At 47.2% G+C, this 12,800-nt stretch overlaps 1 protein-coding gene across 1 annotated transcript; it reads right to left on the bottom strand.

The window, feature by feature from the left end:
• Positions 1 to 949: 949 nt before the first annotated feature.
• HD556DRAFT_1378679 (uncharacterized protein) lies at positions 950 to 1,390 on the bottom strand. Its single transcript, XM_041303159.1, has 2 exons — positions 1,080 to 1,390; positions 950 to 1,006 (listed from the first exon to the last, which is right to left on the bottom strand). Exons 1-2 carry the CDS (start codon positions 1,379 to 1,381, stop codon positions 988 to 990), a joined length of 321 nt encoding a protein of 106 aa, XP_041159148.1. The 5' UTR covers positions 1,382 to 1,390; the 3' UTR covers positions 950 to 987.
• Between the last annotated feature and the right edge of the window lie 11,410 nt (positions 1,391 to 12,800).

The raw sequence follows: 12,800 nt of genomic DNA, 5'->3' as shown, positions 1-12,800 counted from the left end.
AATTCTTTGCGAGTCACTGAGATGCGAGTAGATGGATAAGGTCACGATAATCATTGCTGCTACTACGATGCACAAAAGACTAAGGCCCGACTGTAGGGATGTTTCTGAGCTATTTGGGTGAAGGCGCGCAGCGCCTTCCGGTCCCGATCTGCTGACCCTGTGAAAGAGAGGTGAGCTGCGACTCCCAGACTAATCAGGAGTCCGACGACGCATCGAGCGAACCGCGGATTCCCATGACAGTAGGAGGTGGACGAGGACTTACGCGTTTGTTCAACGTACACGCGGCATTGAAAGACGCAAATATTCATTCTGGATGGCTGGGTTGTCTTGTAGGTAAGGTGCGAGAATTTGGGCATGGTTGCGCAGATAGAGTTGAAATGCGTCACTAGCCCAACGCCCCATCGTTTTGACGACATCAAACGGAACATTTCGAAGGAGGTATTCAAGTGTGGCTCCAATCCTAATAGCATGGCCCTGCAAAGGGTTCAAACCGGCGTCTTTGGCTGCCTGAGTGAGACGCGATATGAATTTTGCCTTCGTTAGAGGCCGGTGAGCGTTCTTGCATCTGTAGGAGAAAAGGGCGCCTTGATGCGGAGGATCGTTGACGCGAAAGTGATTCTCCAGTGCCGCTTCTGGGTCTGTGGGGCCTTGCTGCTTTGCCCAGAAGACGTCCTCACCGTTGTGTGACGTCTTTGTGCGAGGAAGGTGAAAAACTGTGGTATCCAGGCCATTGCGGTCTTTCTCGTGACGGATGTCACTGCGTTTCACGTGGGCTGCGGGGTCGAATGAAGTTAGGTTGGGAATAGTGAACTCTCTGGCCCTAGCAATGGAATAAAAGGCCGTAGTTAAGCAGCTGCTCACGGCCGCGTCAATGGGATCATTCGGATTCAACTTCTGCAAAAGATTGGTTATGAAGTCGACCGTGTAAGGTTGCCGCTTCCTTCGTTTCCAGGCTATACTGTTAAAATTAAGCATAATACTCACTGACTAGAAACAGTATGGTTTTGTAAGTTTGTTTGTAAACTATCAATCCCCTACAATTAAGCTTAACGGCTTCTGATTCCTTTGGTGATTCTCAGGCTTCCAAGAATAGCGCTACCACCGGAAAAATTACCAAATTGGGATATTCCAATAATCTCACTATTCCCACATACCTCCCTGGCTCTACTGCTGCACCAGAGCTTTCCCCTTGCTCACTCATGTATATAAGTAGTAGAATGGCATGTACATACATAAAATGATACAATAGACCGCTTTTTTCATTGTCTGAGAGCTTGTACAGCAGTCTACAGTACTGACTACAATATGTGCATCCCAGGACTAAAACATATTCGCTTTTTTGCCCCTTTAGCAGGGAAGCAATTCTGACTGTATATATCATATATTAGAGTGTTAATGAATATATTACACCGCTTGTTTGAGCCTCTGTAGTGTCCTACATCAGTAGATATGTTAAATTCATGAATACCTCTCAAAAAACATAAACCAGTTCGCATTTTTTAGTGTTTAGGTATATAGACTGGTGAATATTATTTCTAACATCTCTTTACTAGTATATACATCATATCAAGAGTATATGTCAGCAGGATCAGTCCCTAGGGTCATATGTATTGTCATCTTCCTGGTGGTTCACTCCCTGAGAAAATTTTTCCTGCAGCTCCGGCCCTCTAGGATGGTAGGTAGTCTTTTACTATGAACATATGGAATATATTTATCACATAGGTATACCAGAACAATACCAGGATCCTTGTCTACAATCCAAAGTCACTTTTTGCCTACAATGTACCATATTTTCGCATTTTTGAGGTTTTTCACTACATTCTCACTACATAGACTATACCAGCTGTTCATATATCACTTATAGTACATATATGAAGCCTTCCAAAGGCCATGATCAGGCAGAAATATGTCAGAGTAATGATATCAAGCACATATCTCCTATTCTCACTGATAAGAATTCCCAGACATGAATATAGTAAAATATTATGATCAGACTATCTTGGAGTACACTATATATACCAAGTAATACAGTCCTCGACTACCAGAAGGATCCATGAATAATTGACAGCAGGGGAATCCAATAGATAAGAAATAGGTCGTGGGAAAGTCAAAAAGTCCAAACATCGAAAAAGTACTATGCACCAACAGTCTATGCAAGGGTGGTCTGACCATAATAATGCAACAAATTGAGACCACAACACTTCCACATCACCTTTACCTTCACAACATATATTAGTATAGTATATTTAAGTAGTTTACAATGTATTCTATACATTTTTAATGAAATCTTCGCCCTAGACAGGGTTGAAATATAACATTTGCATGATTGTGGGATTTGCCCCTATATCATTGATATCATTACTATGTCATATTTCTGCCTGATCATGGCCTTGGGAAGGCTTCATATATGTACTATAAGTGATATATGAACAGCTGGTATAGTCTATGTAGTGAGAATGTAGTGAAAAACCTCAAAAATGCGAAAATATGGTACATTGTAGGCAAAAAGTGACTTTGGATTGTAGACAAGGATCCTGGTATTGTTCTGGTATACCTATGTGATAAATATATTCCATATGTTCATAGTAAAAGACTACCTACCATCCTAGAGGGCCGGAGCTGCAGGAAAAATTTTCTCAGGGAGTGAACCACCAGGAAGATGACAATACATATGACCCTAGGGACTGATCCTGCTGACATATACTCTTGATATGATGTATATACTAGTAAAGAGATGTTAGAAATAATATTCACCAGTCTATATACCTAAACACTAAAAAATGCGAACTGGTTTATGTTTTTTGAGAGGTATTCATGAATTTAACATATCTACTGATGTAGGACACTACAGAGGCTCAAACAAGCGGTGTAATATATTCATTAACACTCTAATATATGATATATACAGTCAGAATTGCTTCCCTGCTAAAGGGGCAAAAAAGCGAATATGTTTTAGTCCTGGGATGCACATATTGTAGTCAGTACTGTAGACTGCTGTACAAGCTCTCAGACAATGAAAAAAGCGGTCTATTGTATCATTTTATGTATGTACATGCCATTCTACTACTTATATACATGAGTGAGCAAGGGGAAAGCTCTGGTGCAGCAGTAGAGCCAGGGAGGTATGTGGGAATAGTGAGATTATTGGAATATCCCAATTTGGTAATTTTTCCGGTGGTAGCGCTATTCTTGGAAGCCTGAGAAAAACATTTCCAGTAGCATCGAGATCACAAGAGAGATCCCGATCTTTAGAACCAGTGAGGCATCGTGCCTGTTAAGCTTCATGAAGCTTCATGTTGGTGACTCCGAGACAAACTTACAAAATGTACTGTGTATAGTTAGACATGGTTAAGTATCACCCTGCCATGAACAGGTGTCGTTTCGACGACGCGGGAGTAAGATTCTTTGCTGCTTTTAACAGCGCGTCAATCTGGTCTTCTTCGAGCAACCACTTTACCCCATGCAAAATATGCCATGCCCGCACTCCGTGAATATAACCGGTGATCGTCTTGCCTGAATAACAGCCTGCTAAGTCAGAGATGAACGCGGAAACTAACTCAGATGATGCAGGGGCTCTCAAGTCTTCTGTGATTGACTTGGAGTCGCAGTAGATGTGGTATGCGAGGATGCCGCTGCCATATGTCTCTTGCGTGCTGCGCGCCCAAGCGTGTATCATTACATTCTGTATCTGCTGGGCGTCTGCATGGGGAAGGGATGTTGTCGTTGATCGAGGGTTCGAGGGAAGCCAGAGATGGAGCCGATCTTTGGCTGGGCAGTGCGGACGCAGGACAGAGGTGTTAAGGGTGGGAGCATTAGCATAGGCTGCGAAGGGATCACCCCTTCAGGCGCTGTGATGCACAATGAACGAAACATGCTTACTAAGTTTGCGCCGCTTTGAGAAGCTCTTCGCCTTGGCACCTGAACTCGTCGTTGAGTCTGGCTGATCGGTGATGCATGGGACTGCATGAAGCTGGAGGTAAGTACGTTTCGACCTTTGCGCCACGAGGGCTGCGTTCAGAAGGGAGTGTGGGGTCATCGAAGTTGGCGATGAAGTGTTCAAGCGCAGATGGGATCTGGATGGGAGGGAGAAGGAGGTTAAGGGGCGGGTAGACACCTCTAGAAGGGCCATCGGCAGGGTTGTGCTTGCTGGGGATGTAACGAGTGAGGATGGTGCACCGTGTATCTGCGATGCGCTCGTGGATCCATTTGAAGACGTCGTTTGTGGCTTTGTTCCGGCTCCGGCCCTTCCACCAGCCTTCGACGACACCACGATTGTCGCTGAATACTTTGACGCAGCTACCTTCTGCGCATTGAGTAAGGATTGTGATGACGAGAAACTCCATCCCGACGGCCTCAGCCCAACCGATGTCCCTGCCATTGGCCTTCCAGCCAGGGAGGAGACGCCATGCCCGCCAACGGCCGTTGATCCATATCGCGATGCCAGTGCCTGAGCTAGCGTCCGAGTAAGCTGAGGGGTCGATGACCTCGACTGGTCCTGGGATGGCGCGGGATATGGTTGGCTGAGCGAAGTTGGCTTTCCACCAGTGGAGGTCATCGCTGGTGGTTTTGGGAGGGGTACGTGGCATGTGCGGACGATCACGGAAGGTAGGCAGCATGGCCTCCAGTGTTACAATAACATTTAGAGAGGCCCCTATACTCATTTTCCTTTTACCTCTTAAACGGGCCGTCCGTACCACGCTTATCTCTTATCATGCCTATCTCTTATCCTGACTCTTATCTCGCCAAGCGGGCTGTCCGCCTCTTCTTTGCTTCTATCTTGATAACACATTTACAAGCTCCGCTTGAACACTGGTATATAAACCTACCTACCTACAGTTGTATTCTCTACTTTAATCTACTGGGTTTTACCTGGAACATTGTCCTTCAGTAAGGTCTCCAACCTTACTGTCTAAGAACCACTATTCTAAGGGAGTCAGCAACACTCGCCTTAGCCAGAACCCTTGATCTCTCAATCGAGAGCAGACTCACGTCTATCTGGCATTCTGCCGATTGTCTACTCAGACAGAGATAGCTCGACTCATCTCAGTCGTAACAAAAGATTAAAGTCTTTATCACCTGAACCGTTGCCATCTGCAACGAAACCGACACCACGACTTCGTTAACTCCTTTGATCGGAGCCTTGAACTTAGGAGCTCTACCAACCATTCCTCCTTTGAACACCATGACGACCCAGAACAAAGAAATAGAACTAAAGATCGGTTCCCCTCCCGAATTCGATGGAGATAGAGAAGAATCAAAGAGATTCATGATGAAATGTCACGCATACCTCGACATTAACGACAAAGTCTACGTCGATGATAAGAAGAAAATCATCCTTGTGTTATCCTACATGACGAAAGGAAATGCAGCAGCTTGGGCAGAAGACTTCATGGAAGCAGCCCTAGACCCAAAGAGGAAAGACACCTCTGGACAAATGATCGGCTACGGAACCTGGGTCAAATTCAAAAAGGACTTCGATGAAGCCTTTAAACCCATGGACCCCGCCGGAACTGCCATGATGAAGATACGAGGATTAGAGATGAAAGGAGATCTCCACACCTATATCTCCAATTACAAACTCCTCACACACCGAGCAGGAATGACCGAACAAGCCCCCCTCATCGAATTCTTTCGACAAGGCCTAGACTACGGGCTTCAGGACAACCTGCATCGGACAGGCGAAACTCTCGATAATTTCGACACCGTCGTCAATTCCTGCATTAATCTCGATAACGCCTTCCAAAGATGGAAAGCCATCAAGAAGAAAGAAAGACCCCAGCAACAGAAGAAGAAGAACTTCGGAAATAGACACTACGTTCCAAAGAGGGACGATGACATGGAAGTCGACCGCATAAGCCGTCTCTCAGATGCAGAATTAAAGAAGCACCTCAAAGAAGGACGATGCTTCAAATGTCACCAAGTAGGACACCGTGCCAACGACACCTCCTTCCACCCCAGAGAAAGAGGACAGATCCGAAGAAACAAAGAGGAAGAAAGTAGCAGCGACGACGAAGTCGAAAGTCGCGCTTCCTCCTCCAGGACCCCCATCAGAAGAAAGAAGGAGAGGAACGAAGAAGAAACTCCAAAGAGGAAAGCACCGATCCGAAGGAAGACTATGAAAGAAAAAGCCAAAGAAGTCGAAGAAGAAGAAGACAGCGACTTCACTGAAGTGGAACGCCGCTTCGTGGAGATGGATTTTTAGAAAGGGACACTGCCTCGACGTCAGTAACTCCCACTCATGTACGACTAATACGTTCTATCGGAACAAAAAATGAATTAAGAATTCCTGCATCCATTTTTTCCGATAAACGCGTACAAACCGTCGAAACATCCATGGTCATCGATTCCGGAGCATCCGGCACCTTTATCAGCGATACCTTTTGCAAAAGGCACAAGATAAGAACCCACAAACTCTCACGACCCTTCCCTGTTATCACCGCCGATGGATCAGACGCTCAAGGAGGACTTATCTCTCGTTATTGCGTACTCACGATCAAAATCGATCAACGAACTATGATCGGGAAATTCAATGTGGCAAAGCTAGCCAAACAGGACAAAATCCTCCTAGGATTCCCCTGGCTTGCTGCGCTGAAACCCCAGATCGATTGGGAAGCCAAAACCGTATCACTCCCACCAACGAAGAGGTCGCTTGCCATAGAAAAGAACATCGACAGAAAGCGACGTAAGAAATCGCTCCCGCCGCTTTTCAGAAAAGAGAAAGAAGTCAGAAAAGAAACGACCCGAACTTGGACAAATTCCAAGCTACGGAAGCCGATACAGGTGAAGGTGGCAACTAAAGAAACCACCTCCCCCTATACCGCTTCTGTGGAAGAAATAGTTGATGAAGAAATACCCAACTATGACACAAAGGAAGACGTCTGGTCAGAAAACTTCAAAACTCCAGTCGTTGACCCACTAGCCTATCAATTGGCCAGTAACGAAGTACTCGTCGAATATGCCACTGATGGATCCACCATACGTATTATAGAAGATATAACTTTCGATACCCCACTCGTTCGAGACGGGACATCAAAAAGGGAACAAAACTACGGAAAAACAAGTAATAAAGCCCAAGAATTCGCGGTTGCAGGAGAAATAGAAAAACAGAAGAAAACTTTCGAAGAACTCGTCCCTCACTTCCTCCACCAGTATCAAGACGTCTTTGCCAAGGATGGTCTTAACAAACTCCCGCCGGAAAGACCTGGGGTAGATCATCATATCGACCTCAAACCAGGATTCGTGCCCAAGACGTCAAAAGTCTATCCGTTATCAGGAAAAGAACGAGAAGCTGTCAAAACGTTTATCGAAGAAAACACCAGAAAAGGTTTTATTGTCCCCTCCAAGTCACCTCAAGCCAGCGGATTCTTTTTCGTAGGAAAGAAAAGCGGAGAACTGCGTCCCTGTCAAGATTATCGGTATCTTAATGACTGGACCATACGAAATCAATATCCCCTTCCCTTGCCAAAATCCCTCATTGAACAACTCTATGATGCCAAGTACTTCACGAAGATCGACATAAGATCAGGGTACAATAACGTAAGGATCCACCCAGAAGATCGATGGAAAGCGGTGTTTACCACCCAAGAAGGGCTGTTCGAGCCAACGGTTATGTTTTTTGGATTAACGAATTCTCCCGCAACCTTTCAGGCGTTCATGACCAATCTTTGCCAGAAACAGATAAACCAAGGATGGTTAGTCATATACATGGACGATCTTCTAATCTTCTCGAAGGATCTTCAGCAGCACCAAGCACGAACCATTGAAATCCTCGACATCCTTCGAAAAGAAAAACTATTCGTTAAACCAGAAAAATGTACCTTTGACGCACGGGAAGTAGAGTATCTTGGGATGATGATCCGACCAGGAGAAGTGGGGATGGAACCTGCCAAAGTAGACGGGATTAAACATTGGCCAACCCCGGGAAATCTAAAAGACACGCGGTCTTTCCTGGGATTCTGCAATTTCTACCGGACATTCATCGCTCATTACTCAGATATCGCTCGACCCCTTATCGACCTCACGAAGAAAGACCACCCCTTCGACTGGACTGACAGATGCCAGAACGCCTTTGACCACCTTAAAAACGCCTTTTTATCGCAACCAGTACTAAGAAACCCGGACCCAACTCGTCAGTTCGCAATTGCTACCGGTGCGTCGTTAGCAGCAACCGGAGCAGTGTTACTGCAGACTGATGAAAATGGGATGTACCACCCATGCGGTTACCTATCCCAATCACTCAACCCCGCAGAACGAAACTATGAGATTTTTGACAGAGAATTGCTGGCAGTCATTCGAGCACTCTCGGAATGGCGCCACTATCTGGAAGGAAGCCCCCACACCGTGATAGTATTCACGGATCATATGAACCTCCTATATTTCCGCTCCGCCCAGAAGCTGACACGACGACAAGCACGTTGGCAGCTCATCCTTTCCAATTACCAGTTAGAATTGCATCACGTTGCAGGGACCAAATTAGCCGCCCCCGATGCCCTGTCTCGCCGCCCGGACCATTCACTCGGGAAAGATGATAACGAAAATCGCGTCCTCCTCCCTGATACCATGTTCGTACGACTGATTGACAATGATTTGTCAGCAAGTATTGCACGCAACTCCGCCGAAGACCCCGTGTACCAGAAAGCCCTAGAAGCATTGGACGGCGTGTGCCTTCCCCCAATGAAATCCGCCCTCTCCGACTGGACGTGCACCAATGGCGTCCTCTTTTATAAAAATAGAGCTTACGTGCCTGCAGCCCAACGGCATGATGTGTTATCTAAACACCATGATCATCCCACGGCGGGACATCCCGGCCGATTCAAAACGGAGGAACTCGTCAAACGGGATTTCTGGTGGCCAGCCATGGGAACTTATATCCGTAAATATGTCAACGGATGCGCTTTATGTCAGCAGATGAAAGCTGACACACACCCGGTTACCCCGCCGTTGCGCCCGATCCCCTCCGTCGCCACTCGCCCCTTCTCCCAAGTCTCTGTCGACCTTATCACCGACCTACCCGTATCGGGCGGTTTTGATTCTATCATGATCGTGGTAGACCATGGGCTTACGAAGGGGGTAATTATTTCACCATGCAACAAAAACATCACCTCCGAAGGAGTAGCCAAACTATTTCTCAAAAACGTGTTCAAAAGATTCGGTCTCCACGAAAAAGTAATCTCAGATAGAGGACCGCAGTTCATTTCGAAATTCTCTCGAGAACTTGCCCGGCTCCTCGGATATCAGATTGCCGCATCAACCGCCTACCACCCTCAGACAGACGGACAGACAGAACGACTCAACCAGGAACTAGAAACCTACCTACGGATCTACTGCAGAAGCAATCCGTTAGAATGGTCCAATCATCTTCCTATCGCCGAATTCGTCCATAACCATCGGAAGCATGATGCCAGAAACACATCCCCCTTCTTCCTCATGATGGGTTATGAACCACGAGGAATCCCACACATCTTATCAGTATCAGACATGCCGGCAGCAGAAGAAAGACTTAGGAACCTCCAAAAGATACGAGAAGAAGCTCTCGCCTGTCATAACATCGCTATGCAGCGAATGGCAGAAAGGTCTCGCCATGAAAAGTACCGACCATGGAAGACGGGAGATAAGGTATGGCTCTCGGCCACCAATCTCCTGACATCATTACCATCTAGGAAACTTGCGCCCAAGAGATACGGACCATTCCTTATCACCGCGGTCTTATCTCCCATCACGTTCACCCTGAAACTCCCAGAACAATGGAAGGTCCACCCCACGTTCCACGCTTCTGAACTATCCTCCTATCGCGAAACAGAGATACACGGGCCGAACTACGCCGAACCACCACCTGACGTTATCAATGGCGAAGAAGAATACGAAGTAGAAGCTATTCTTAGCCATAAAGGCACGGGTAAACGAAGACGCTATCTGGTATCATGGATAGGCTACTCCTCCGGAAGCAACGAATGGATACCCGAGGAAAACTTGCGGAGTTCGAAAGAACTCTTAAGCACGTATAAGAAGAGACACAAGTTGAACTGAACGAATCATTCTCTCTCCCACAAACAAATCCCAAGTAACATGACTCCACCATTGACACCTTCTCCTACCGGATCGTCATCATCCTCGCACTCCCTCGGAAACTCATCGTACAAAAAGAACATCCTTAACCTAGACGACGACGCCATCGTTGAGACCACTTTGTTATCCCTTCCCCACGCAGTTGAGCTCGAGAAACAGCTCGCTGAAGCACCCGCGTCCGCTGCCGCCCCCGTCATATCCCAGATCCACATCATACGCGCCACCGCCGCCCTTGAACTTAGGTTCAAAGAAATTGAAAACGATGCCCTCAGACTCGCCTGCCAGCACCTCCAGAGACAAATACGCAGCCTTGAGATTCAGCTGCTTCCTTCTGCTTTTAGCACTATCTGCAAGTCAGTTATACGGACTGTTGAAGAACGAAACCAGACCGAAGTTGGTCGCCCGCCAAGCCCTTCTACTAGCGCTCCCCCCAGTGACATACCTGCTGCAGTTACGGCTGGAGAGCAGACTCAGCCTACTGCTCAACCGACACCAGTTGAAGAACCACTCCCCATCCCCGAACCCACCGTCGTCTTCAAACGAAAGACCCGTAGAGGAGCTACCGTGCACGGAGTGTCGAAGACTAGAGCTTCTAAGGGAAAGAAGCGTGAAGTCATTGACCTCACCGAAACCCCCGACGTCATCACTGTAAAACAACCCCAGTTCTCCACAGACAATTTCGTCTGTCGCGTTTGCAAGAAACTCGGGCACCGTCATAAGAACTGCCCCGAATACTACTGCCGCGTATGCCAGGCCCAGAAACCCGGCCATCTTTCCATCTATTGCCCTTACGCGGCGAAGAAAGAACTATTCCCATTGGCTTATACCGATGAAGGCTTCTATGAAGCACTAGCGGCATGGGAGGCCAGGAAAGATGAGGAACTTCAGGAAGAAATAGAAAGGGCAAACCGGGATTACGCCACCAGGTATAATGAACCAGAGTTCTACAACACTGACGCGGATCCCATCCACTACGACTACATGAACGAATACTGCGACACCGAAGAATAATTGAAGTCGGAGACTTCAACCGTAACAGGGGGGTAATGTTACAATAACATTTAGAGAGGCCCCTATACTCATTTTCCTTTTACCTCTTAAACGGGCCGTCCGTACCACGCTTATCTCTTATCATGCCTATCTCTTATCCTGACTCTTATCTCGCCAAGCGGGCTGTCCGCCTCTTCTTTGCTTCTATCTTGATAACACATTTACAAGCTCCGCTTGAACACTGGTATATAAACCTACCTACCTACAGTTGTATTCTCTACTTTAATCTACTGGGTTTTACCTGGAACATTGTCCTTCAGTAAGGTCTCCAACCTTACTGTCTAAGAACCACTATTCTAAGGGAGTCAGCAACACTCGCCTTAGCCAGAACCCTTGATCTCTCAATCGAGAGCAGACTCACGTCTATCTGGCATTCTGCCGATTGTCTACTCAGACAGAGATAGCTCGACTCATCTCAGTCATAACATCCAGCGATACGAGGTACGCTCGTCCCGCTGGTAGTACCAAGGAGGCGTGCAGTAACTTGCCGTATAGTTGCTGGACCTCTTGCAGGGTGTGCGTTCGTTGTGCCTCCCATTTGAGGATGGCAGCCAGATATTTTTCTTTCTTCTTGTCCGGAATTGATATGGTGCGCGCCGAAAGGTCCCAGAGGAAACCAATGAATGGTGCACATGGTGAGAAGAGAATGTCCTTTGCGAGCTCCCATGGGATGCCCAGCAGCTTGGATAGACGGTCGATGTCTTCGAAAGAGTAAGTGAATAAGGCATCCTCAGGAGAACGAGGCAAGGAGGACGACAAGTCCAGTACCGGAAAGGATAAGTCTTCGTCAAATTCCTCCACTCGTCCATCTGGCATGACGGATCCTTTGTACCATTTTCTGCCCCCATCCACCAGTAACCCTCCGTTTCTCGCGATGATGGATGCACGAGCCTCGCGAAGGTTGTTGTAGCTGTTGAGATGCTTACGGAGAATGCGTATGAACAAATGATCGTCGACCCACTTTGAAATTGGGCCAACACCCTGAGAACGAAAAATGTCCGCCCCTGCGTCTGCCACCTCACCATAAGTCCCGGCGGAGGCGGTGAAGCCGAAGCAAAAACTAGAATCAATGGCGAAGTCGTCGAGTCCCGTTCTGACGACCAGTCCCGGCCATTGGGATGGATGGAGTGGGATCGTGCGGTAAGCTTCAGCGACGTCACGAACTGCGGCTTGGGAACCTGGAGGAAGGGACCACACCAGAAGGCAAATGGTGGCAGCGGTACCCCACGTGCATGGATATAGATCAGAGTCAATAGATGAATTAATAGATGATATAGTTGGGGATGGGTGTAAGGGGAATGATAGATTTTGGACCACGCGGAATCTGCCTGGCTTACCCGGTTTCGGAACCATAGATAGCGGTGCTGATTGAAACGGTCCAATAAGAATTTCGGTTTCTGATTTTGATAGCGGGCCGATGTATCGACCGGTGGAAAATTCACGATGGAGTATGGTTGCAAAAGCAGAATGATGTTCAATGAGAGAAGGACTATTAGAAGGAGTGTAAGTGATAGAAATGGGAGGGACGCTCCCCATGAAACCAAACCGTAAGCCGTTGGGGATGTGCGCGTATTTATGCAGGAGGTTCGTGGACTTAAGATACCAGAGCCATGCCTCTGGGTTATATGGTGTGAGTGCCTTGGACTTTCTCTCCCTGAGGGCAATCTTGAGCGCCGTGATCCTTG

Source organism: Suillus plorans (assembly GCF_016647745.1).
Source record: "Suillus plorans strain S12 chromosome Unknown HD556scaffold_35, whole genome shotgun sequence".
NCBI lineage: Eukaryota > Fungi > Basidiomycota > Agaricomycetes > Boletales > Suillaceae > Suillus > Suillus plorans.
Note: the sequence above shows the minus strand (reverse complement) of the source record. Positions and strands in the feature narration are given on the sequence as shown.

Coding starts and splice junctions, on each gene's coding strand:
- HD556DRAFT_1378679 (XM_041303159.1), bottom strand. CDS start 1,381: ATGATATATACAGTCAGAATTGCTTCCCTGCTAAAGGGGCAAAAAAGC.